General features: G+C 51.4%; 1 protein-coding gene across 7 annotated transcripts in view; it reads right to left on the bottom strand.

The window, feature by feature from the left end:
- Window positions 1–440: 440 nt before the first annotated feature.
- Window positions 441–26,675, bottom strand: part of DCLK2 (doublecortin like kinase 2) — a 134,021-nt gene continuing 107,786 nt past the window's right edge. For 4 of the 7 annotated variants that reach the window (XM_045576452.1, XM_045576453.1, XM_045576454.1 and 1 more), the window contains 9 exons: window positions 26,339–26,396; window positions 21,179–21,298; window positions 20,804–20,950; window positions 14,504–14,637; window positions 13,989–14,066; window positions 7,773–7,869; window positions 6,714–6,794; window positions 5,802–5,918; window positions 441–656 (listed from right to left, as the gene is read on the bottom strand). In XM_045576452.1, the coding sequence (XP_045432408.1) occupies window positions 456–656; window positions 5,802–5,918; window positions 6,714–6,794; window positions 7,773–7,869; window positions 13,989–14,066; window positions 14,504–14,637; window positions 20,804–20,950; window positions 21,179–21,298; window positions 26,339–26,396 (1,033 nt within the window). In that variant the 3' untranslated portion in view covers window positions 441–455. Of the gene's footprint in view, window positions 657–2,015; window positions 2,029–2,856; window positions 2,940–5,801; window positions 5,919–6,713; window positions 6,795–7,772; window positions 7,870–13,988; window positions 14,067–14,503; window positions 14,638–20,803; window positions 20,951–21,178; window positions 21,299–26,338; window positions 26,397–26,675 lie in introns of all 7 variants that reach the window. The other 3 variants (XR_006740647.1, XR_006740648.1, XM_045576456.1) reach the window with 2 other exon arrangements.

Below are 26,675 nucleotides of genomic sequence, written 5' to 3'. Positions count from 1 at the left end.
AGAGTCCCCTCCCTTGGGCTCCGTGTACAAATAAATACCCAGTGTTGTCGCCGCGAGCACGGGCCTGGGGGGTCCTGTCCGGGCGCGCTGTCCTCCCGGTGGGATCCTCCACGGAAAGCCGGTCCCCGAGGTCCGCAGGGAAGCCCAGCGCCTCCCCCAGGACACCCCCACCACCCGGGGGCGGCCGCAGCCCCAGGTTCCCGGTAAGAAAAGGGGCGCTCGGAGCCGCGCGGAGCTCCTTCAAGGAGGGGAAGGTGGTCTTGGCTCATCCAAAGTGTTTCTATAAAAATGCATCGTATGCTGGAAAAAAAGTTGCACATTCTGGTGACGCTATGAAAGGTCCGTGGAACCGAAATTCAGGTCTTTTAAAACCAGCCGCTGCGAACGGGTCACCAAAGCTGCCGCTGCCCGTGTCACCCCGGCCGGAGGGCAGCGCGGAGGGCGCAGCGAGGGGGTCAGTCCCGGTGGCGCCGCCAGGTCCCCGCGCGCTCGCAGCCCGGGCCTGGGGCGCAGGGGCGCGGCGGCGGGGACTCCGGGGCGCCGGGGGCCTCCTGGGCGGAGGGAGGCATCGGAGAGGCGGGCTCCGGCCCGGGCCGGCCGCCGTCCTGCCAGTGTTTGCTGCCGAAGATCTGGCCCTCCTTATCTAGAGCCGTGTTCTGCGGAGAGAGCGGGGACAGCGCGTCAGCCTGCGGCCGGGGCGGCACCACCACAGCGCGCAGAGCATGCAGGGCTCAGGGACAGAGGAGGAGAAATAACCGGCCTCTCCTGGCAGAAGCCCGCGCACCCACAGGCTCAGGGCCCTCCCCTGCGGCTCCCTGGGCGCCCCTGCGCCCTGCATGGCGGCTGCGGGGACTCTCCTAGGGGACTCTCCCAGCTCCGAGCTGCACATGAGTTCTGAGAGTTTCTTCCGGGGCCCAGACCTGGAGCCCAAAGGAACCTGCTTCCATAAGCAAACCCTAGGACAGGGGTCGGCAAACTCATCTGTCCACAGAGCCAAGAATCAACAGGACAATGATTGAAATTTCTTTTGAGAGCCGAAAAACGACTTCGGCGCATGGCCCGCGAAGTTTCAATCGCACTGTGCGCGCCAGCACGTGGTATTTGGTGGAAGAGCCACACTCATGGGGCCAAAGAGCCGCATGTGGCTCGAGAGCTGCGGTTTGCTGACCACTGTCCTAGGAGAAGGTTAGGGCTTTGACCGTGAACCTTGCTCCAGAAAGCTCTCCATCTCGGGTGGAAAAGCTACTCGTGGGTCATACACCCCACGCGGCTGCTTACACCATGGAAGGTCTGGGGGCCGATGCTGCCACAGCACCAGTTTCAGATCCTCCACGATCCCTGACCTGCCCTGCTTTATCTCATCGCGCCCCAACTTTTCTAATCTGCTCAGCCATCGGGGAGCACAGCGACAGCCCCAAATGGTAAGAAATCACCTTGCTTTCTGGCCCTACCCTAGGCGGGGAGACTTTCCCCTCCTCTGACTCACTTTGAGGATTCCTTGTTTGTCCAGCGGGACCCGGTCAGCTCTTAGGCACCTAGCTAAAAGGCACAGCCATCAGAAGGCGTTTTGTAACCTAACCACCTTGGGGGGAGGGGAGGAATGTACCCCGGATTCCCTCAGTACTCTGACTGAAATAATAAAGAAGTCTGGAGGAAATCTGAATCATCACAGGGCTTTCTGAGAGAGGGGGGCGGCTGCCTTAGGGCCCTTGGTGTCAGCGGTCCATGGGCCCTTCCGAGCTCAAGCTGAACATCGGTAATTTCTAAGGACCATTTCAGTGACCGAGCAGAGGTAACTGTGGAAAAGGCAAATCAGATCCTTAGTGTCGCTCTTCCACCAGCTTCCCGCCCCCAGCCACCCCTTGCAAGAACATGGACCAGGCGAGAGGCAGCCTTCAGTTTTTTCTACCCCAGAATTTCTGCTGATAGAAGAAACTGCCAGCCATCCCGTTATTTCTCCTCTTCTCTTCCTGTGGATGCAGTGGAACAAAGCATCGCAGGCAGTTAGTACATACCATGGCCTTGGACCTAGTCAGAGGGAGCAAAGGCAGGCGGCGGGGAGGCAGGAGAGGGGGAGAGAAGCAGGGACAGAAACTAGACTTACTTTAAACAGAAGCAACACGATTGAAACAGTTTTGTCTGTCTTAAATTAAGCCCAAATCATTCCCAGATTACACGGGAAAGCAGCATAATCCCCCAGAGCCGAAAGCACTCTGGTTTGCATTCATGGCTCCTCAAAGTCAAGATTCCATGGGAACCAGGTTTCTAGGAGTTCCCTTTTATGCCACAAGGTGGCGCCATCAGGTCCCCAGGCTGGGAGGAGCCCAATAGCTCCCTGAGCAAATGCACTGACTTGCCCCTGGCTAAGGATCAGTGGAGAAATGCAAGTGCAATCCAAAACAGCAGGCCTGTCTTACACCAAAACCTATCCAATAGAATTCTCTTCCCTTATCCCAAAGGCTAGCTGACAGCTACACTGTCTTGCTGATAAAAACGCCATCTCTGGAAAAGTAGCTGGAGAAAGAGAGCAAAGGCCTCCACTAAGGTACCATCTTATGCTGTCACTCAAAAAAAAAAAAAATGCTTTTTCACAGAAGTGATGAAAAAAAAAAAACATTTATCAAGAGAACTCCTGGAGTCCTCCTCTGCACTCGCCAGCTGCCGTTCTGCGGAGCAGCAGGCGGTGTGGCAGGCTGGGGCGGCTCCCAGGGGTGTGCTCGGCTGGCCAAGAGGGTGTGAGCAGGTGCAGGAGACCTGCACCAGAAGCAGCGCTGGCGTCAGAAGTCTGAGAAAAGCGTGCGGATTTAGGGGGGCCGCGAGCGAGAGGTGCTCTGGGAAGCACGGCGTGGTGAATACCAGATTTCTGCTTCGGGAGTCCCCACAGCCTCAACTGGGTCAAGAGTGGAACTCAGAGGTGTGTCTCACACTGTCAAATCAAACTGTCAAACGAAACGCAGACATCAGCATCAACTGTACCTTCTTTCACTGGCATTCACCGTTCCTACCCTTTCATTTTCTCCTGGGAGCCTCAGGCACCAACGTGTTGTTTTTTGGGGGGTGGGGGGTGGGGAACATTAGGGGTGACAGTGGGTAGTAAGGCTCTGCCTGTCGGTTACACAACAGTTACCTGGGGCCCCACCTCCAACATGTATGCACCGTTCCCAGTACCGTCTGCATTGGCAGGAACCCTATCAGCCTCACATACTCCAGGTATGGAGAATGTATAACTACCAGGGAGATTAATTTGTGATTATTTTTAATATGGAAAACATTGAAAACTGTTCCCAAGGACACACAGACACACAGGAGAACGACACGGAAGCCTTGCAAGCTGCTCCCACACAACCGTGCCCCCGTCAGGCCCTCAGGTGGGTGAGGACAGTGACGGGAGTCACCCCTGCTTTCGGGGACCAGCCAAAGCTCACAGGCCGGCCCTCCGGCCATCGGGACTTGGTACCGCCAGAGACCAGCTTTACTGATCTCCGTAGGTGCTGAATGGGACCGTGTCCCTCAGCAGCTCCTCAGCGCTAACCACCTGCAGAGTTGTGTAGGGAGCACGGGGCTAGACAGAGCCCTGCCAGCATGCTCCGAGGGACAACGGAACACACGTGTGAGCACACGACGTTTACAGTCACCAAGGGAGTTACAGACGATAGCAGGCTGTTCATTCACAGAAACACCCAGTGAAAGCTCAGAAGTTTAAAATTTGACCGTGGAGGACTGGGTTCTGCCCGAGGGGGTCTCAGTGGCCTCACCCAGAACAGAGCCTGTGCAGGCTCCGGGGCAGGAGGCGGGGCCCGGGCCTCCGCCAGCGATGTCTCATGTCCACGTGGGCCCCGAGTCCTGTCCCAGGCCCTGGGCCCCGCTCAGCAAAGGCCCTTCCTCCAGGGACCAGGCAGCTTTAGTAACTTAGTTACTAGGTTTTAATTCTAACAAATCACTCATCCTAAGACTCTTCGTTATGTGTCAAGTGCGCCAATTTATAACGTTTTCCTGAATTTTCCCAGAAGCTGCCTAACTTCGGGGCATGTGGCAGGCTGCACTCCTTATCTCGTCCCCCATCGGGGAATCACTGGGCATGTGCTCCTGCTGTTGGCTCAGTCCAGGAGGTTCTTTTGTCATTCTCTCTCTCTCTCTCTCTCTCTCTCTCTCTCTCTCTCTCTCTCGTTCTCTCGTTCTCTCTCTCTCTCTCTTTCTCCCCTCTCCCCCACACCCATGTCTCCCTCTTCTCCCCATTCTCTTCTATCTCACCTTAGCTCCTCCCCCTCACCCCAGCCCGTTTGTTTTTGTTTTGTGTTTTTTTCTTTTGTCTCCATTTCCGTTAAGTCCCAAGGGCCCTTCTTATGCTGATCCTCTACAGTTCACTGCTTCTACCTCTGTGACTTTCTAAATAAACTTTCTATTACATTTTTTGGGGGGAAAGATGGTTCTTTTCAAAGCGCGTGAGCCACCATTCTGTGACAACGCCGCCGTTCTCAGGCTTTCTGCGAGCACGGCTGCAATGCCAGGAAAACCACAACTCAAGAGGCCTTCCCAGATTTTGGCACAGAACACCCCAAAGCCCTGAAACGTGTCAAAAGATCCTGTTTGCAGGCTTTTTCTGGAGGGGGGGGGGAGGGGGAAGCAAGCTTTCCAGCAGGGAGAGCTGAGGGAGGTGCAGGGACAATGGAGGGCTGCCAAGTGCACACAGCCTCCCCCCGGGGACGGAGGAGGGACAGACCAGCGAGGCCCAGAAGGTGGTGGATACCCAGCAGCTGCATTTCATCTTCACCGGGGAGGGGTGTGCTTCCACCCCAGCTTCCGTGGGATATCCTCAGGTTCCTAGACTACAGTGCGCCCGGGGAGTAAGCCATTGAGCTCCTTCCAGCTGGTCAGGAAGCACATCAAACCTGCCCAGGACGGGAGGGGCCTGTCCTGCCTGAGGAGGATGGATGGGGGTGGCCATCAGGAGCTGCCTGAGGTCAGGTGCTGGACCCCAAGGCTGTCAGGAGCGGCCTAGACGTTAACAGCTGGGGTGGCTGTTTCCCAGGAAGTCTGACTGTGAAGACACCCCAGCTGACTCTCTGGCTCTGCGGGGTAGGAAGGGGCCTGGGAGGGGTGTGGGCAGATGGAGAGGCCAGGCCCAGATGCCGGCCTGGGAGCGGGTGTGGGGCTGCTCAGAGCTGGCTGCGTGGTCCCCCTTTGCCAAGGGCTCGGTCTGACAGCGTGGCTGGGGGTGCTGGACGCCATTCTGGCTCAGTTTGGCCTGTTCTGCCCTTATTTCCTTTTCGCTGAACTTTCTCGCAAACTGGTTGTGTCTGTGGATTTCGGTAAACGGCCTGGAAAACGCTTTAGAAGAACGAAGGCCTGAAAAAATACAGCAGTCGTGCTCCTGACTTCTGACCTTCTACCCTGAAAAACACTAATTTCTCCACCGTGTTCTGTACTTTTCAAAACCACAAAAGGCTGATTTTTAAAAGTGGCATTTGTTTCACTTGGGCTGTTTCTTATTCTAAACCTGGAAGAATAATCCGCACCTCCAGTCACTATGTTGGAAGCCTGGGCCACGCAGAGAGTAGCTTCCTGGTGCTGTAAACCCCGCAGAGGGGACAGCAGCAGCCACCGCCCCGGGCACTGCGCCCGGCCTGGTCTCCCTGGGATCTGCACAATTCCCCGCGCCAAGCCCATCTCCAAGCGAGAGGAGGCCATGGAAGGCGCAGCTTCCATGGGCGGAAAGCTCCTGAGCTATTCCCTTCGCAAGTGTCAGGGGTGGCGGAGCCAGGCAGTTCACGGCGCTCCCGGGCGGAGCCGGGCCCGCTTACCATGATCACGGAGACCCCGGTGGTGGTGCTGTTCTGCTTGGGGAGCGCGTTGTTGAAGTGCTGCTTTAGTTTACCTGTCACCTCAGCCTGCATGTTGTTCTCCTGGCAGGCGTCATCCTGCGGAGAGGAATGGAACACAGCGGTGTGGATTCCTCCACGGCAGGCACACGCCACCCACCACCACCACCACCACCACCACCACCACCACCACCTCCTCTCCCGAACAGGCCATTTTAGCCACAGGGTTAGGGGAGCCATGACCTGTGAACAATGACCCTGTTCCTCTGCAGTGCTGGGCCCTCAGGAAGACTGACACCTCTCACCGGCTCCTGAGGGCCTGGCGGGTAAATTACCCCCCTTCCCCGCTCTGGGAGCCTCCCGGGCGAGGGGGTGCCGACTTCCCAGGGTCACTGTTCACGGGACCATGTCTGAACTAAACCCACAGTCGCCATGTACTTCCAAAGAACTCGTCAACAGGACACACTCTGCCCTCCTCCCGCCTGGCTCTGGAAGGGACTGTGCCTCACCCCCTCATGTGTCGGGCTCCTGTGGCCATGGCCTTGAAGACAGAGGGACCAGGGTCTGGAATATGCTCATCTCTGGCCAAATCCCGAAAACCCTCAGCCCGAAGAGCCACAGAAGGCAAAGCAGAAAGGCTCCTCAGAGGACATCCCAGCCAGCCCCTTCCTCCCGCAGAGCAGACAAAGCGGCAGGCAGTGGCTTGCCCGGGCCACTCACAGAGCAGAACCGAATACTCAAGGGTCCTGGTGCCACCCGCCTTAGAGAAGCCCTCGATGGAGGGAACAGGCATCTACCTGCTGTGGAAATGGGTGTGTGAGAGCCGTGGCAAGGAAGCAGCCGTGGGCCCTGGGGTGCACAGTGGAGATTACTCCAGGGAATGAGGGTACGTACCGACACCCAGGGGTGGCTCAGGATTTGCCCCGCAGTACACCGCGCTTCCACGTTGACCTGAAGCATCTGGCTGATTAGTTCCTGGAAAGAAATGAGGAAGACAACAGAGGTGACAAAAGGGCGACCATACCAGCACAAACTCAGAAATCTGAGTTTACACCACGTACTTCAAGGAACAGCCAGCACAGCTGCTCAGCCACTTGAGCTGAAAAGCTATTGTTGCCTCCGCTCCCGGCGCCCACCAGGAGGGGCCGCAGGCACAGCCGCCTCTCACACTGGCCACCCAAGGGGAAAGGTCTCTCCTGAGCCCGCCTCACGCCCAGATGTTCCCTCCGAAGAGTTCTGGTCCTTGCCACCCTCCCACAATGCAACACTGCGCTGCTATTTCTTTTGGCAACTCTGTCTTACAAGTCCACCCACACGTTCCGATGGTGCCTAGTGCGTATTTCTTGAATACATGAACAAACGTTTAGGACTTAAAGGAGCAAAGGAGGATGGCAGACACCTGCTGGGAGGAGAGCCAGGCCAGCTTCCAGGGCCTGGTTAACCGTGTCCAAGATGATACTATGGAATGAACTTCAGAAGAACCAAAGTTAAGAACAGACCTGGAGCTATTTTTTTTTAAAATATATTTTTTATTGATTTCAGAGAGGAAGGGGAAAAGAGATAGAAACATCAATGATGAGAATGAAGAGAGAGAAAGAGAAAAATCAATAATGAGAATGAAGAGAGAAATATTATGATGAGAATGAAGAGACAGAGAGAGAGAGACATCAATGATGATAATGAAGAGCGAGAGAGAATCATCAATAATGATAATGAAGAGAGAGAGAAACATCATGATGAGAATGAAGAGAGAGGGAGAGAAACATCATGATGAGAATGAAGAGAGGGAGAGAAACATCATGATGAGAATGAAGAGAGAGAGAAACATCATGATGAGAATGAAGAGGAGGGAGAAACACCTGAGAGGGAGATATGACTTGGCTGCCTCCTACAAGCCCCACGTGGGCTGAGGGCCATTGGACATGCCGAGCCCACGGATAGCTTGGAGGGTACCTTTGCGGAGTCCGTGATGTTATCCCAGTAGGGGGCTGGGAACTCGAGCTTCCCAGCCAGGATCTGGTCGAAGAGGTCTTCCTGGAGGTTGTTCTCACTGTTGGCGACAAAGAAACAGAAGCAGAGCCAAAGTCACCACCGAGTTTCCAACAAAACACTCCCGGGAAGGGCGGGAGCGGAGCCCAGCCTCAGGCACGGGCATGCCCCATCTCCACTGCACGTGTGACCACACACTTTCCCTTCAGGTGTGAACAGTGAGCGTGAGAACACTTCCAATGGCCGGGGAATCAGAGAGAGAGAGAGAGAGAGAGAGAAGGAGGGGGGAGGAGAAAAGAGGGAGAGAGGAGAGACCCACAAGGACTGAAGAAAGGTGCGGAGTGGGCACAGCTCAGCGTGGGGCGAGGAAGGAGGCCTGGGGATGGACGGTGGTGGTGGTGGCACAAAACTCTGGAAATGTGCTTCATGCCACGGACCTATATACTTAAAACGGTTAAAATAATCCACTTTGCTATGTATATTTGCCACAATAAAAAAGACAAGAAAGCCCTAGCTGGTTTGGCTCAGTGGATAGAACATCAGCCATCGGACTGAAGGTTCCCAGGTTCGATTCCAGTCAAGGGATTGGTCCCCAGTGGGGGATGTGCAGGAAGCAGCCAATCAATGATTCTCTCTCATCCTTGGTGTTTCTGTCTCTCCTTCCCTCTCCCTTCCTCTCTGAAATCAGTAAAGATATATACATATATTTTTAAAAAAAGACAAAAAACATGGACCCACGAATTATATAAATCTTCGTCCCAGGAACAAAAGCCACCTCAGCGTCTGCCTCACTTCATCGCTCAGGCAGTAAGAGTGGAAAAGCAGTGATGCTGAGTCAGATCTCCTGCCCTTCCTATTCCCCTTCCCCCACCAAACAGCCAGAGATAAGCGAAGCGGCCCCCACGGGAACAAATCACCCAGAGGTCAGAGTCGGGGTGGGACAGTCAGGACATCGTTGGCTCCCCTGGGAGCCTGACGTTCAGGTAAGCTCTGTGGGGAGGAGGAGCCCCTGGAGGACGTCAGTGAGAACTGCACAGGCTGAAAGGAGCTCTCCTCGCCGCCCAGTGGGCAGTGTCCTCACTGTCACTACCTGACGGTAACGGTGCAGTGGCTGGTGCCTAAGGAACACATGATGACTTGTGGCAGAAAGTGCCGGAAAAATGCAGCCATCTGACGTCCCCAGCTCCCCTGCCCCCCAGAACCTGCTTCTGCACAGCCACAGAGCCCCTCAGCTAATGGCCCATCCCTGGCCAGCGTGAGAACAACGTCCTTGCCTTTTAGGGTCATTATCAGGCCCCAGCAGAAAACTCAGTCAAGATCACAACCCAGTGGTGCCCAGTCCCCCGGCAGGTGTACAGCGTTTCTCCTAGATTCCAGCACGACTCGCGGCCGAGTGCACAGGGTGCCCATGTGCACAGGGTGCCCACCCACGGGCTCAGCCCCCAGCCCTGCCAGAGCAGCAGGGAGTGAGGTGTCCTCAGAGACAGGCCGTAGGACAGCACCCAGAGCCAGACTCTGGGGCGGGGAGAGGATGGGGCTATTTCATTCTTGTTCTGTGAAAGAGAGTAGTGTCTTTGAGGTTTGCAAATATCCATGACATCTACCCCAGCCCAGTACAATGCACGGCTGCTGGCCACGGAGCCTGAGTCAGCAGACACCCTGAGAAGCCAACGTCAGCCTGAAAACCGGGCAAGCACGAGATACCCACTGTGCTCCTGAAAAACGGTTTTCTTTGCATGTGGACAGAACTTTCTATTTGTGTGTTGTTTTATTGTTTTTGTTAAATATATTTTTTATTGATTTCAGAGAGGAAGGAAGAGAGAGTGAGAATGAGAGCGAGAGAGAGAGAAACATCAATGATGAGAAAGAATCATTGATTGGCTGTTTCCTACTGGGGATGGAGCCTGCAACCCAGGCATGTGCCCTGACCGGAACTAAACCCAGGATGCTTCAGTCCGCAGAATGATGCTCTATCCACTGAGCCAAACTAGCTAGGAAATGTAGTTTTTTAAGGTTTTTATTTATGTACTGAGTTTTAGAGAGAAAGGAAGAGACGAGAGAGAGAGAGAGAGAGAGAGAGAGAGAGAGTGAGAGAGAGAGAGAAACATCTATATGAGAGGGAGATATAAATTGGCTGCCTCCTACAAGCCCCCACTAGGGATTGAGCCTGTAACCCTGGGAATGAGCCCTTACCAGGAATCCAACCAGCAACCTTTCAGTGCAGGAGACGATGCCCAATCAATTGAGCCACACCGGCCAGGGCAGTGTTTCTTTCTAGATGTCTAAACGTTTTCTTTCTTTTTCACTTATTTCCTTACTGACTGCAGTAGGCTCAACTGTCCTTCAAAATAAGTGAAGGATGCACCTAAACCATAATGATGTCCTACAAAAACCTTTAGAAACCAGGGGACCCCAGGAGACGGTAGTAGAAGCTATAAAACAAATCACCTCTTTCCAGAATCATCCCCTTCATCCCTCTCTCATCTCCTTTTCTTTTTCTCCTGGAATCTCAAGTGACTTATATTCTGTTAATACATACGGCTTTTATTTTGTTAATAAACAGCTAAAACATGGGGAGTGAGTCTGTAGCATTCATTCCGGTTCTTGGGAAACAGAGCCTGAGTCAATAAACAGACCCATGGAATGTCCTGGCAATTAGGACTCACCCCAAGCAAACGGTTCAGGCTTCCCTCACTAAAAGAACAGAAAGCGAAAGATAGTTCATCCTTCTTCCTAGTCACAGAAGAAAAGCCACCCTGAATGTACACTGGGTTTATTACCACATGTACACGCCACAACCTGGCTAAGATGCTTTGGGGCACTTATCCTAAAACAAGACAGCTCTGAATTAAGGCGCTCTACATCTGAAAACGTGCATTAAGGAAAACCTCAAAAACAACTCTCTTCAGGGATGAGTCAAGGTGATGTCAAGGTCAGGTTAGGTTACCTGAGGATGTGGGTGAGCTCTTCTGCACGTGATGTCCAAACATTTCATTTATGGGCTGTGTCTGTTTTTTAAGAGAAACAAAACAGAAAAAGTCTCCGTCTAGTCATGCAAATACTACTTTCTGTCAGTGGCCCTAAAAACACTTGCTTAGGCAATAACTGTTGATTGCCTCTAGAAAACCAATATCCTGGGGGTGAGGAGATGGAAGGGAGAATTCATGCCAACCTAAGACCAAACAAAGCCTGGGAAAAGAAAAGGGAGAGACACTGGAGCTAAAGAAACGGAAACTGTGAACCACATGTAACAATTTCAATGAAAAGGCTTCGGGTTAACATGACCCTGGGGGTAAAGCAAAGACAACGTTTGAAAGATCTGTGCGAAGCACTTCTGTTTTAGGTGCACATTTATGCAGACCATCTATTTTGCACCAGGGCCCTTTATCATGATTTCCAGGGTCACTTCCATACTGTGCTCCCGTGCAGTTTGAATGAAGTCGGTCCTGGGATCTCTCCGGAAGGCCTCTGTGCTGCGAAGACGCTTCTGTAACAAGCACTTAACCTTCCAGAGTCCCTTTCATCGCAGCACAGGAAAGACAGGAAGCATTTCCATAAACTTCCCAAGTCAGCTACCTGGAGTTGTGAGCCCGGCTTCTGAGTATAATGTTTAAGGGCAGTAGCTTTACGACCTTTGATTAGCCAGGCTTAACTCCAAACCCTACAAAGAAGCTACTGTCCACTGGGTATCAAGTCACAAGAAGCACATACTTGTTTAATGTGAGCCTCACTTTTGTTAAAAACTAAAAAAAAAAAAAACGAAGTCCAAGGAAAAAACTCCCAGGCTGCACTGACAAGTGGAAACACTAGAGGGAGTTGTGAGCACACATTCCTCTAACACTGATCCCTCCCTGATACCCTTTTCTGATTGGTCTCCACTTGGGTCAACCATCACCAAGGGGAGTTACGCTGTAACTGGCCCCAGGATCACCATCTACCATAACACACTACCGCTTCAACAGTTCCCAAAACAGGTAATCTCATCGCAGAAACCAGCCAGGGCACCGCGTGATTAAAAAATGGCCACAAATGAGTCCCCTCCCTCTAAGCATGGGTCCTTCATCTTCTCCCACACTTGCTCTAGGCTTGGCTGTTAAACTTCAGTTGGCCAATAGGACACGGCAAATGTGAGGCAAGCGGGGGCTTGAAAAGTGCTCAGACAGAGGCACTTGCCCTCTCCTAGCTGCTTTGGAGAATCCTGAATCCACCGAATGGGAAACCCAGGCTAGCCCACTGGAGGCTGAAGGGCACACAACCAGGTCATATCTGTTATCCCAGCTCCATGGTTGGCAAACTGAGGCTCTCAAGCCACACACGGCTCTTTGGCCCTTTGAGTATGGCTCTCCCGCAAAATACCGCAGCCTGGGCGAGTCTATTTTGAAGAAGAGGCGTTAGAAGAAGTTTAAGTTTCAAAAATTTGGCACTCAAAAGTAATTTCAATCGTCGTACTGTTGACATTTGGCTGTGCTGACTAATGAGTTTGCCAACCACTGTCCCAGCTGATGCTGAGTCAACTAGCAAGCATGTGAGTGAGGTCACTCTGGGCCATCAAACCGCCACTGAGCCAACCCAGGCCAGACCAGAAGACCGACCAACTGATCCACAGAACCAATGGACAGCCCTAACTGCTGCAGTCATTTGTTATTCAGAAAAATGTTAAGTGATAGGTGCAATAATCCTACCATCCGTGCAACCCACCCGGGTGACGTCCTTGATGGAAGACCAGGATGCCCATGGGCAGATGGAAAGCTTCTGTCCCACCTGGAGAAACCCAGCCCATGCCACGAGGACAAGGTCCCACTCACCTCTGTGCCTTTCCCTAATGTTCGTGATTCCCAGCCCTCAGTCAGCATACCCCCAAGTTCTGTTTACTTTTCTTGATCCATATTCTTGCAATGTGTGTCGTGACCCCTAAGTCTCTCAAAAGGAGACGCTGACAGCTCTGTGCCACTCCCGTGCTCACGGTAGTGTCCGTAAAAACGGTCCACTCAGCTGAACGTCGATAATTTCAAAAAGATGAAACTTTCAACTTTTCTGGCTGTTTGAAATCCTTCATAATAATACAATGGTTGGGTGACGAAACAAGCCTGTTTTTCACATACGGACCGAACACCACACTGTCAATACCACGACCTCAGAGGATATGTTGTGTTCGCCATTTGATCCCTGACATTTAGAACAGCTCGTGGCACACAGCAGCTACTCCACAAGCAGTTGTAGAGTGAGCAAAAGAGGAGATTAAAATGAAAGAGCACTCGAGAAAGCCCAGAAGAACATCGAATGTGCATCAATCGGTAAGCTTCTGCTTCAAAGTCACTCCAGAGGAGGAGAAGGAACTGATCAAAAAGTGAGGGCCAAGCCGCATGTCAAACCTGTGCACACTCACTGCTGCGAAACAAGCATGCCGTGCCTCCGTGACACATGGTGACCCGCGTGTGCCCCCTCTGCTCCAGGGGCATGGCTACCAAGGACTCAATCCCTTTGTCCCCAGGCCTATTTTTGCTGAAAGTGTTTGTAATTCTACTCCCCTGAGCATTATGTGAGTGGATAAAATGAATGTTCTAAGTTCCCTGTTTCGATGGGAACTAGGCTGAATGCTTTGGAAAATGAGAGGTAAAAAAAACTAGGAAAAGGTTTTCCTAGCAGGATCAATCCGATTGCTTTGGAGGATCTTTAAATCTCACTCCCCTTGAAAATAACTGAGAACGGAAACTGCAGACACTGGACGATGGGTGTGGTTTACAGAAGAATGACCACAAGAAGCTCATACACAGCAAAGGCCCCGGCCTCACATCAGAGGTGTGGTCAAGGGATGTACATGAACAGGTTTGAGAATAAGATAAAAAGTGAGTCGAAACCGGTTTGGCTCAATGGATAGAGCGTCGGCTTGGGGACTGAAGGGTCCCGGGTTCGATTCTGGTCAAGGGCATGTACCTTGGTTGCGGGCATTCCCCAGAGGGGGATGTGCAAGAGGCAGCTGATCGATGACTCTCTCCCATCGATGTTTCTAACTATCTCTCTCCATTCCTCTCTGTACAAAATCAATAAAAAATATATTAAAAGAAAAAAAAAAGATAAAAAGTGAAAGGTGGGTCTCTGTAAGTTTTAGCTGGCATTGTCACTGACCAGCTCTGCTTCCTGATCCGGGTAGAGGGTTTACAATTCAAACGTTGTACTGACCTTCGGAATGGCGGGAATCCACAGAGAAGTATGTACGTGATCACGCCTGCCGCCCAAATGTCCACCTTCAGGCCATAGCTAGGGAAACAAAATGGGTGGAAAGGGGAGAAATAATGATATTACCCCCAGAATCCTCCACATCACCCGAGTACTTGCCTTTGTGAGAGGAAAAAAAAGGGGGGGGGGGAGCTTTTCGGTATCGAACTGTCCGTTTCATGTAGAGGAGTTCACTGCCCTTTGGACAAAGGCATGTGCTCTTCTCCCGGTCCTAATTACAACCTTGGGGACACTGCCATGTTCCCAAGACCAGCCTGGGGACCAAAGTCCCGGCCCAGGCCCAGGGCTCTTGAATGTAGAAGCACAGACTTAAGTTCCCAAGATCAGAGTCATGGTGCAGGTAAGCTGTCTCTCCCTCCCTCCATCTTCTCGGGAGTCCCGTGAAAACACAGGAGGATGCCCATGATATACCTTTCCCACCAAAGAAGGGCGCTAACCCAAACCACCAGGGGTCTCACCCGGTTTCAGCAATGATCTCTGGAGCCACATAGGTTGGTGTGCCGCAGACGGTGTACAAGGGCCCTTCCACCACGGTGGCCAGCCCGAAGTCGCCCAGTTTCAGAGACTTGGTTCCGTCGGGATACTCGCACACCTGGAACAGAAACCAGCCGACTTGTCACACGTTGTTTTTCGTCTCAATGATTCCAAGAGGGGCCTTGGAATGAGGTAGAAATGGCACAGACATACTGACCAATAAACTCAAAAGAAATCTCTGCTTGTGATAGTATCACTATGATTTATCTTTGATGCTTTGAAGCCTGAATGTTGCTCCAGAGAGATTTTTGCATGATTGCGTGGAATTTGAAAAAGACATTTCCTACCTCTGAAAATAAAAATAAAAATAAATAAAAAAAAGGGCCTTACCTAGGAGTTTACTGAACACGTGCGCATGCTCACACAGCAGTGAGGGATGCTCACCTGACGTGGCTGGAGAGGCCTCCCGCCTGGAAGTGGGCCCAGGCCTCACTGCGTGCTTCTCAGAGGGAGGTGCTTGAGAGCCTCGGAAACGTGTTTATTAAGTGCCACTAAAGCCCTAGGTGTTCTCTAAGAGACTTGCATGTTTCCTTTAGAAAATAAAATTAGGACTTGTTCTCTGCAGAGTCGATGGTGAATATAAACATTACATGGGGGGAGCTTTGGAAGTGTAGACAGAAAATGAGCATTGGGATCAGACAGCTTGAACATGAATAACCAAGCACTCCCCTCATTTTCTGGCTGTGTGACCTCCGAGAGTCACTCACCCTCTCTGAGCACATTCCCTCTTCTGCGAAATGGGATGATATGGGGTTGGTGTGAAGATACAATGAGAGCAAGCTTGGATCAGGGCTCTGTGAACATTCCTTCCCTCGCCTGGAAGGTCTGGCTGGCTCAAGCAGATAACCATGATATTGGAAAAGGTCTAACAATGTTGCTGAAATGTCAATGTTTTTGCTTAAATTGAAGCAACTTTTCTAGACTGCATTTCAGCAACGTGTATATTTCTTAACATCATTTATTACCTTGGATCCAGTAAACCTACTTCTAAGAAGCAACCCTGAGGGAACAGAGATGAACCCTGAGGTTATATACCAGGCATCAATCTCAGACTTATCTTAAAAAAAAGTGGAAGCAACCTAAGTCATGGTACATCCCTGCAATAAAATATGCTGTCACTAATAAGCACACTTCAAAAAGCATTAATCCTATGGACACACTCCCTATATTACATAACATAAAAAGAAATATTCAACATTTTATGTGTGTGTGTTATAACACACCAAATTGTTTAGGGTATCTCTAGGTGTTAACATTAAGGATTACTTGAACTTCCTCCTTTTTACTTTTCAATAGTTTCCAAATGAACATGCACTGGTGCCATGATTAGGAAAAATTTTATATGCAGGCAGATTTCCCTTATGGGACCAAAGTCTGGAAGTTCATCCTAAACGAATGGATCTGGAAGCAATCCAGTGTGTTTGAGAGCACAGTATAGGTCTGACTCTAACCTTTAACATGCTCTCCATCCGTCTCTTGATGTCCATTCTGAAAATCCTGAATTTCAGAGACTATCTAATCTGGACTTGTGTGATATCTTCTCTGTGTTCCTACTTTATCGTTCGCTTTCCCTCATATTTTACTATCAGCTGCCCAGGTTTTCACCCAGATTGCTACTTAGGAGAGGAGGTAAAACATTTAGAAAATTATGTTTTCTCAAGATAAGCATGTTAACAACATCATCCATTAGTCTGATACTTAAAGAGGTGACTTGATTTATACAGCCCTCAATAAAACACATCAAGAGCCTCAGGCGCCCCCATCTCAATGACCCCCACATCTTTACAGGCATTTCATAAAGGGTAACCCCGAAATGCCGTCTTTCTGTGGGATGTCCTCCTGGGTTTGAGAAGACAGTTTTTCATCCGGTTTGGACACCCGCCTCCACATCGGAGTCCTACACGCACACCCAGCACACAAGTGCGGGACGGTCAAGTTTCACAGGGGCAGCCGTGAGGCCCAGAGTCCCTCACAGACATCCATCATCCCAGTCACCCCGACTCAGCAGGACCGCAGTCAAAGCTCCTAATGGTTAGCCTGAAGCAACAGAACCCAGGCTCGGCCCTGCTGCCGGCCTCGGCCGCCGGTCCATCCATTATGCCTAACGTAAACACGGGTGAGAACACACGGGTGGAGGAAATTACAGCCAGAATTTATGACGCATTTACTAGAACCCAGACGTCAGGAAGAAATTCCCGAAGTAATGGCAGCGATAAGAACATTATGAGCAGCGTTATGATTCCAAATGCATCATGAGAATTTAAAAACAAAACAAAACACCCCACAGTTTCATTAATGTCATTGGTTATTCTGTTTTCATAACTTGAAAATACACTCATTAGGTACCTTTTTTGAAAAATAGTGTTTATTTTAGACATTCAATTTAGGGATGCCTAGGGGTCCACAAGGGCTGTGGTCAGACCCTCAGGAGTCCCAGAAGCCCCGTTTGTCACAGCCCCCGTGAGGAGCTCCCAGCCAGTCAGAGGCGGGAGAGGGAATAGGAAGGGGCTGAACAGTCCATAACCGCCGAGTTATGTCTGAGCAAGTGATGCTTCCTGGCCAAGCATCAAAAGGGAAGCGTCATCAGGGGCAGACGAGCCTGAAATAATAATATTTTATCTGAGTCATCTCTCCCCAGGGCTAGACACAGAGGCAAGTGTGTGAAGGACAATGTGAGCCCATTTCAAATCTCCGCTGGAGACTCTCTTCAGACAGGGAACATCTATCTACCATCGGTCTGTATGCACACACACACACACACACACACACACGTCACTGCTTTAAGAGGCTGATTTGCACACACACCACGGGCGCTGCATTACAGTGGGAGCTGGAGAAGGAGGCCAGTGCCCGGGCTCCAGGCGTTCTCTCTGGCAGAGCTCAGCCCTCTCCGATCACCCGCATTCTCGCAGGACTCCAGAGATTCCTAGATTCTCCCCGGACTGCTGTCACCACCCCGCAGGGCCATCAGGAAGAGAACTGTTGCCAGCATGGCCTCCATGCCTGTCCATCCATGCACAACCCTTCCAGATGAGGAAACTGAGGCACAGAGAACTCTCGTGAGCAGTGGGTAGCCCCGTGCACATGATCCAACCAATACCACTGCCGTCCCGGGACCCTCCGCTCTGAGGAGCCGCAGGCCTGGCAGAGCCCCCCACACACGCAGGGGCCCGGGGTGCACTCAGACAGGCCCGCTGTGCCCCGCCGCGGGCTGCGACGCCTGTGAGAAGTGGCTCTCGGAATGCAAACATGGAAAACGTGAGGAATGCAGATCCCACAGACGCGGCGAACGCCGCATGCTCTCCAAATAAAACGTCAGCGGGGTGATTTAGAAGGGCTTCCAACGTGAGAACCCGGCCCTCTGCTCTCCCTTTCCCCGGGACTCCCGGGGAGCGGGATTTATCACGGCCTCACCGTTCCCTCTGACAGGCCCCGCGGCCGTAACTCACGGAGAGGGCCACCCCGCGCTCCCTGACATGACCGCGCCCGAAGGCAGATTTAAATTATGGCACCGGCACCGCTGCCAGAGCGGAGGACGCACATCAGATGCCTGCCCTGGCGCTTAGCAAACCTGGGGCAGGAGGAGGCTGGCAGTCACTGTGTGTGCTTTCAGCGCCACCGGCACGTCTCACTCTCGGCCTCACCCGAGGCCGGTGCCCACCTGCAGCGGAATCCAGACTCTGCTGAGTGGTCTGGCCGGGATCTCAAAGGCAGGCACGTGTGTCCTTAGACACGCACAGCCAGGGGTGTCCGGAGCCCGGCCTGACGGCCTTACTTCCCATCTCACACATGGGCTTCGTCCAGACATCGGTGTGGTCACCTTTTTCTCTCTCCTCCCTCCTGGGTCGCACAAGGGGCCTGGCTACACAGATGAGGAGCTCGATCCCGATGTCCCGGTGACATCCTGGGGCACGTCGCCTAAGACGTCACGCCCTGTTACAGCATCTTCCCCTGATGCATAACACTCTTTCTGATTCCGAGACTGTGCATGCATTAAAAATTGTGAGCGGGACAGAGAAGAAAGGAGAAGGGAGCGTGGACTCAGGGAGCTGGGAAATGGACACGCAGATCCACAGGAAGGTCAGTAACGGCTCGGACAGCCTCCTGCGGGGCCCAGAGCTGCAGCTGGGGCTGCTCCACAGCAGCCAATGGTTTGGGGGGACCTGTGGCTCCTTGGTCCACAGGGAACATCGTAAGTGCAGCCCTGGGGTGAAGGGGCACGGACGGCAGGGAGAGATCCAGGGGGTGGCCTTACTAATACCACAGCATGTGTCTGGCCATACCGAGGACCGTCCTGTCACCTCCGCTGGCAAAGCCCTTAGGCAAACCCGGCCAGACGGCGAGGGAGCCTGGGCCCGCCAGCACCGCCGTGGGCGTCTCGAGACGCCTGTGTGGAGGAGAGCACACCATGTCCTCGCCGCCACCCGGAGGCCCGGGTACAATGCGGTCTCCGCGCCTCCAAGTTCCTAAGACTGAATCCACACCACACCTGATTTCACAATTTTTCTTTCCCTAACAGGAACATATAGAAATAAAACAGAGTGCCCTCCTGGCAGAAATCAGTCAGAAAAAAGTCACACACTTTCAAACGGACATTCAGAAGTCATCACATGGTGTTGCTCAAAGGGGAAACACACTGTGGATAGGCAGGCAGCCCCCAGCATGGCCTTCATGCCTGTCCATCCATGCACAACCCTCCCAACGACTATCTGCGTGGGGTGCAAGCACGACTCGGGCTGTAAAAATGGGTGCCCTAGCGCCAGCAGCTAGCTAGCTGAGTGACCGTCAGCCAATCTCCAAACATTTCCTGCACATCCACTGTTCAAGGCCCAGGGACGCTAGGGTAACTGAGACACAAACCTTGGCCCCACTGGTGCTTACGATCTAGAATAGGAGACAGACAAGTAGAGGATAACATCGGCGCACCATGGCTGGTGCAACAAAAACCAGAGGTGGTTCTGCTCAGGGCTGAGGCCAAAGAAGTTGTGCCTTTGGCTCAGTCTCACAAGATCGGGGTGTCTGTCACACTGCTGGGAGACAGGGCAGCACAGAGACCAGTACGGACGTAAGCAGATGAGGTATAATGCTGTTGATAAAGTCAGTTTTAACTAACTACGAGGTATGGGAAGCCTTCGTTGAGACTAACATGATCTAGAACACTCAGGTAACTTCACCTCCCACATAGTGATGATGATGACAACTCAGCCCGGAAAGATAGAACTAGATAAACAACCAACTGCCTTGTGTACGTTTGTGTGTGTGTGATGTGTGTGTGTGTGCGTGTGATATGTGTGTGTGTGTGTATGTGTGTGTGCATGCATAACTCTCCAATCAGCTTCTTTCAAATTCCTCTACAACACAGATGCAAGGATGAGCCCCATCGCAAGCTTTGCTTAGTCAAGCCGTCAGGAAGGTGTGTTAAAGGTGGCTCAAAGGTTACTGCCACCTGGTGGAATGGGTGGGGAAGGGCTGGAAAGGTAAATTGGGACCAGATTAAGCAGCACTTTGAGCCCAGCTAGTGTGGCTCAATGGTCGGACATGGACCTATGAACCAGGAGGTCACAGTTCAATTCCCAGTTAGGGTGCATGCCGGGATTGTGGGCTCAATTGCCAGTAGGGGGCATGCAGGAGACAGCCGATCAATGATTTCGCTCTCATCACTGATGTTTCTCTCTTTCTCTGCATCTCTGACATCAATAAAAAATATATATATTTAGAAGGACCCTAAGTGCCACAAAACACAGTTCTTCTGTGGAACAATGGGGCAAATGAGACTTTTCAGCAAGAAAAATTAGCATCTCTGGGTCTCAATTTCTGTATCTGTGAAGCTGAGATGAATGGACTTGATGTCCAAAGTTCTGTCTAGCTCATAAAAGAACCCCCATGTTCCTATTCTGTCTCCCATTTATTCTTCAGACTCTTTTGCCTCAAATGAATTTCCCTGCTCACTTTTCTTCAGTCAGGACTGTCAACAAAACGGAAGTGAAAGCACATTTTCTAACGTCTGGTAAACAATACATGCAGAAATGCAATTCAGTTGAGGAACTTCAATAATATTTGGCGGTGACTGACTTGCATCAGACTGGTTTTCAAGATTTAAACTCTCTCAGTCCCTTGTTGCAGGACTGGTCACAGACTCTCCAATGTCACTGTTTGCATGGGATTACGGACCTTTTAAAGGAAGAGAGGCATGAGGAGGGACAGGAAAAGCAGAGGTGGCGTACCAAGAGGTTCTCCGGCTTGATGTCCCTGTGCACAATGCTGAGGCCGTGCAGGTACCTGAGGGCGTTGGCCAGGTTGTACACCATGGCACTGCCGTCCCGCTCGGTGTACTTGGTTGAAGAGGTAATTGCATCAAAGAGGTCTCCACCCTGAAGGACACGAAAGAACACATCAAAATATCCACAGTGGCAATCCCTTGAAGGTAACAAAGAAGGCCATGGGCCTGGAGTCGATTTTTTTAAATGCTACTAAAATGGATGATTGTGAATAAAGCTTCAAGGTAGCAAAACACGTTTCTGATTAGGTCCTTGAAGAATACGGTTAGGTCTCGGGATTTGGTGCCAGGGAAACCTCTTGAGGGCCCCCCCCCCCCTTACCTTGACCAATTCCATCACCAGGAAGAGCTCGGTGGCCGTTTCCATCTCCTCCACCAGCATGATGATGTTGGGGTGTTTCACTTGACGCAGGATGGACACTTCATTCTCGATCAGGTGCTCCTGTCAGACAGAGGGAATGTGACCAGGATCCCTGCCCTGTCTGTACCTCGAAGGACATCCGTCTGTAGGGCTGGTGCTCAGGGAAGCAGCTCCCTCAGGGCAGGAACACCCAGCCCTGGCCTCGCTGGTTTCCACAGGGACAGGTCAGGGTGACATCTCAGAGTCACTAACAAAAAGAGCAGGCACCCTTCAAAACAGCCCTCCGCAGGGCTCAGGGGGGCCGCCCTGGCACAAACAACAGACGACCTTCCCATCTCTTCACGGCCTCTGACACCTCAGGGGGCTGTGCCGCTATGAACGTGCAGGCACAGGGCACTACTGTGCTCGCTCTTCAGCCGGAGCGCCACGTTTTAGTCCCCGTTTCCTCAGAAACAATGACTCGGCATAAAAGGAAACGGCATGCTTGTGGCATAGGACATGGGCATTAACATTTCGTTCACCAGTGGGTGTTCCCGCTGACCTTGTATTTCAGAAGCCAGGAAGCATACGTGCTCATAGGGACCATGATTCTGATTTTAGCCCTCCTCACTTCTCCTCTGAAAATTCCACCCGATTGTCAGTCCTGGTGAGTCATGCATTGTATCTGCACTGCAGCACCACTTTAATCACAGCATGAAGGGGTTATTCTCCACACACAACTAGGAGTCATGAAACCCCTCAACGTTACACCCGAGGGTCCGCATGAACGGCAATAATGAATTATTTTGAATTTGAGGTACACTCTGTAAAATTAACCAGCTGCCCTCTGACACATTCTATAGACAGCATTTGCTACCTAAACACACACATACGTGTGTGTGTGTGTGTGTGTGTGTGTCCCTTACATTGTCCCTTGTGCCTCTGCTATCATGAATTCTAGAACTAAATTTAGTGGTGTTCCACTGCAGTGGGAACAGTTATCTCTAGTTCAGGATAGTGTTTATGGTTCCTCTCTTATCTTCATGCATCCCTGTGAACGTGTGTTTTCACCGTAAGCCATCTCAAATGCTTTTCTGACAACAATTGGAGGTATAAATGATAATAAGTAACACGCAGGAAAAATCGGTTGTAAGCACCTGCATAGGGCGGGCTGTGTTTCTTGAGCGTGGAATGCCCTATGCTTGTCCAGGTCAGCACCGGCCAATGACGGTGAAAATGCTAACCGGAGAGGAAAGAACCGCTGCTGACCAGGAATCCGGTCGCTGTCTGTCCATCGTGGTGCAGGGTGCCTGTGCACCATCCTCGCCCTTCGCCCTTTGGGACAGCACTGAGGCAGCATGCAAAGCCCAGGCTCCGGACACCCACGCCCACACTTCCTGTGCTCCACATCACCTTTCCAAGGAGGGTGCTTTGGCAAACGTCAGGTTGGAATTTTTGAAAAGGAAATGATAGCTGCACAGCTGTACACATTTAATTTCTCGAAAAGACAGGAACGAGAGGTTGCATGATAATGAACTGGGCAGCCAGGCGGACCCACGCCAGGCTTGGAGCAGGAAGGAAAACCTCTGCCCCTAGCGAGCAGGGCTGGGAGCACAGTGAGCTGTGCTTTCCTGAACACAAAGGGGAGAGAATGAATCCATTCCATGCTCTGTGAAGCCAGAGCTGCTGCTACCACTGTAGTAAAAGAGGCATTTTTAAAAAAATGCTAAATGGATATATCCCCTCAGTTCTACCTCCTTCCCATTTCCACCAAGTTGGAAGAGCCTGCAAAGTGACCTCTGTTTGTGATGCTAATTTAGAGCCATGCATGTAAAATGACCCCCATCACCAGGACCCAGGAGCTCCCTCAAATGGGAGCTGAAATAAGAAGTCTGCCACCTCAGGAGACTGGGCCTCCCAATGCTGTCTTTTCCCACGAAAGGAGCGACAGAAAGGCTCAGGGCCGCCACTGAGGGCTCCCCCCAGCGGCCGGCAGTGCTGCATTTCACACAGCACAGAGCAGGGATCCTTTCTCTGTCACGTTTGTTATCTCAGGTCGCTGTGTCCTCCTCGGCCACGGGCTGGTATTCTAAGCACAGAGCTGAAGCTGCTGTTGGGATGTGGGGGCTGGTAGCCTTTGTTCCCAGCCTCTGACAGCGCCCGTGAGGTTGTCTGCGAACCCACTTTTAAGCGAAATCACCGCCAGTAGCAAAGCAAAAAGCAATGCATGAGAATCTCTACAAATGTTATCTCCTCGTTTCCCATGCAGCCCATAACTCATCTTCGCTTCTAATACCTAAAAATACCCTCTAGATTTCATTTTCCAGGAAAAGATTTCTAAACACAATAGGAACCACCACTTTTGCCTTGAACTGCACTGAACTAAACATGGTTCGACCATCTACCATTATTTATGCTAAGTGATTCATGGTCCCCATGCCGAATAATTTACATATGAATCATTTCCTGGCAGTGTGCCCTGGCTCTGGGTGAGTAAATGACAAGGAAACTGCTAACTTGGCAAAGGAGACTGCCTTATCTCTGGCTGTGGTCGTTTTGAATGTACAAAAGGGGCAGAGATAGAGACAGATAGAGAGACAAAAGGAGGAGGAGGAGCGGGAGGGAAGGAGGGAGGGAGGAAGATTAGGGAATAAACAACTCTCCCAAACCAAACTAATCATCCTGTCTCCACACTTCCCAGCCCATAAAACACACACAGTCCTTTCCTCCCGGTGCCCTGCCTCATTGAAGGAACCTGGCAGCCCAGAGCAGACAGGAATCCCGCCCTCCTCTTCCCCGCAAACCCTCCCACCCTCCCCCTCCAGTACAGCTCCTGCATCACCAGGTCTACCTTCTCAATGGCCAATGGATCTGCCCACTCACTTCCATCCCCAGTGCCCTCTCTCACCGAGACCTCTAGGCATTTGCACAGGTACTTTCTCAGTCTGGAACCACATCTTAGTGAACTCCTGTTTATTCCTCAAGACCAGTTTAGATCTCACCTCCTCTACACAGCGCCCCCTGCTGGGTGAGGTTCGCCTCTTAGCTGCTCTCAGGGCCCCCTGTGCTGGTTCCTGGCACAGCCGCTATTGGCTGACCTGGAGGCTGCTTTTTTGTTTGTTTTTAATATATTTTATTGATTTTTTACAGAGAGGAAGAGAGAGGGATAGAGAGTTAGAAACATCGATGAGAGAGAATCATTGATCAACTGCTGCCCGCAACCAAGATACATGCTCTTGACTGGAATCGAACCTGGGACCTTTCAGCCAAACCAGTTTCGGCTGGAGGCTGTTGTTTATCTTGCTCTCCAGTAACCGGCCCAGTGAGTCCCGAAGTGCTGGAGTGAGTGAGTGAGGAAACACATTGCGCTTGGCTCTCGAGGGGCACTGGCTTCACAGCTGGTATCGCTGTGCCCTCTGAGTATCGCTGAGAGGGATGCAGTCAGAGAGAATGATGTTTAAATCACCGTCTGTGATTTCTGTGGTGGAGCTATGTAGTGGACTGGATAATGGTCACCCAAAGAGAACAAGTCCCTGGAACTTGTAAATGGTGCCTATTATTGGGGGGGGGGGGGGGGGGGCGGTGGAGAAGGGCTCACAGATGTGATTACAGTTTCTGCAAGAGATCGCTCTGGATTAGCTGGGTGCCCTCACAGCTGGCCTTAGAAGATAAGAGGCAGGGGGAAGTTTCCCACCCAGAGGAGGAAAATGAACACGCAGGAGAGAGAGTGAGGTGAGGATGGAGGCCAAGGTGGGAGTGATGTGGCCAGAAGCCAAGGACCACCATCCGCCACCAGGAGCCATTCAGTCAAAGGCGAGGAGCAGGCTCTCCCCAGGGCCTCCCGAGCTGTGAGAGAATAAATTTCTGTTGTGGTAAGCCACCGAGTTTGTGGTAATTTATTCCAACGTCCTTAGGAAACGACTACAACATTCGTTTGGATTTATGTCCTGTCTGGGCTCCTAACACGTGGATAATGAATGCAAGGCTGTGGGAGGAGGAGGAAGGACCACTTCTGAGTACCCGAACAGAAAGCTCCGAGCTTCAGACACTGTGGGAACTCAATAAATATTCATTTAGAGTGAATATTATTTAGCATATTAGACATGGAAGAATTCTGAAATTTACAAACACCACAGCCTTCTCAACAGCCTCCATAAATCTGGCCCCGAAGCTGATCTTGCAATACTCTCCTGCTCAGGAGGTCCGAGCATGCTCTCAGTGCCCTGGGCCCTCCCGCAGGCTGTGGCCCCAGGCAGGAGTTCCTCCCATTGCTTCCCGCTGAAAGCCTGCCCTGTGCAAATACTTTTTGCCCTAGGGTGTCTTCTCTGATCCTTTCTCTCTCAGATGCTTCCCCACAAACTCTCCAGTTTGCAGTACTGGTATTCATTTATACGCTAAAATACCCTACTTGTAGCACAGTACCTTGCACATGTCAAAGTTTAGGTAAACTTACCTAGTAATGCTCACGTATATTGCAGACAAGCAAACTGAAGAGCAGAGAGGTTAAGAATGTTTCCCCCGGGCTCTTATTACACGAACAATGGAATAAATTTAACTCGGAGAGGGAGCGTGATAGACTGGCCAACGTATAGGCTGAGTAACCAACTCGCCCAAAATTCCTACCCCTGCTCGGCCTCCGCCTCCGCTACCTAACCTGAAACTCTGTCGCCTTTTGTGTGAAACTGGAGCATCTGCCAGCATCATTAAAGCAGGAAGGCCAACTTGTTAGTTTGAAAGGAGGGTCAAGTCTCAGACTTCTCACATCTTTTGTGTGTGTTGTGTTTCTGGGTTTTATTCTGAAATATGCATCTCCTAGAGGAGAGATTAAAATGTAACATTTTCATCTGTAATTGTTGACCATATTACATATGTCCCCCTTTACCTCCATTGGCCACTTCTAATAATACATATATATTTTTTATAGTGAGGACCAAGATCAAAACAATGTACTGTTTTAGGATTAAGGTTTCTGAAAAATGGCAGGGGGGTGGGGGGAAAAAAAGCAAAAGCTTTCTAGTGTTTCCTGCACTAGTTTCACAGGTTTGTTCCTGTAATGGACTTGGCACATGCCCACTTCAATGCCCTCAGCACAAGAATCATCTTACCGAGGTTTCTTGAACAAAGCAGTTATGTATACCGTACCTTTCCACAACATTTGGCTTTGTCTATGATCTTCAGGGCAAACTCCTTTCCGGTGGCCCTGCGGAATAATCAGAGGAAGGCCTTTTAAAGCCCAAGTCACAGATAGGCGAGCGCCGTCCTCCCGTTTCCTCCACAGCACAGACCCGGGGAGGAAAGTCTGCTTCCTCCGCTCCTCACAGACCCTGCGGCCTGGGGCCCGGAAGAAAAGTGCCCCCAAAGGAAAAGAAAAAAACCTGAAGCCACACTGCCCATCTCCGTTTTTACACAGTATTATGAAATAATTTACATATTTAAAGTATTTAAATCCTGCTATATCCGACATGGACAAAACCCTGGT

The sequence above is a fragment of the Pipistrellus kuhlii genome, unplaced genomic scaffold (assembly GCF_014108245.1).
Source record: "Pipistrellus kuhlii isolate mPipKuh1 unplaced genomic scaffold, mPipKuh1.p scaffold_m20_p_8, whole genome shotgun sequence".
In the NCBI taxonomy this organism is placed as follows: Eukaryota; Metazoa; Chordata; class Mammalia; order Chiroptera; family Vespertilionidae; genus Pipistrellus; species Pipistrellus kuhlii.
This window is presented reverse-complemented; position numbering and strand designations above follow the sequence as displayed.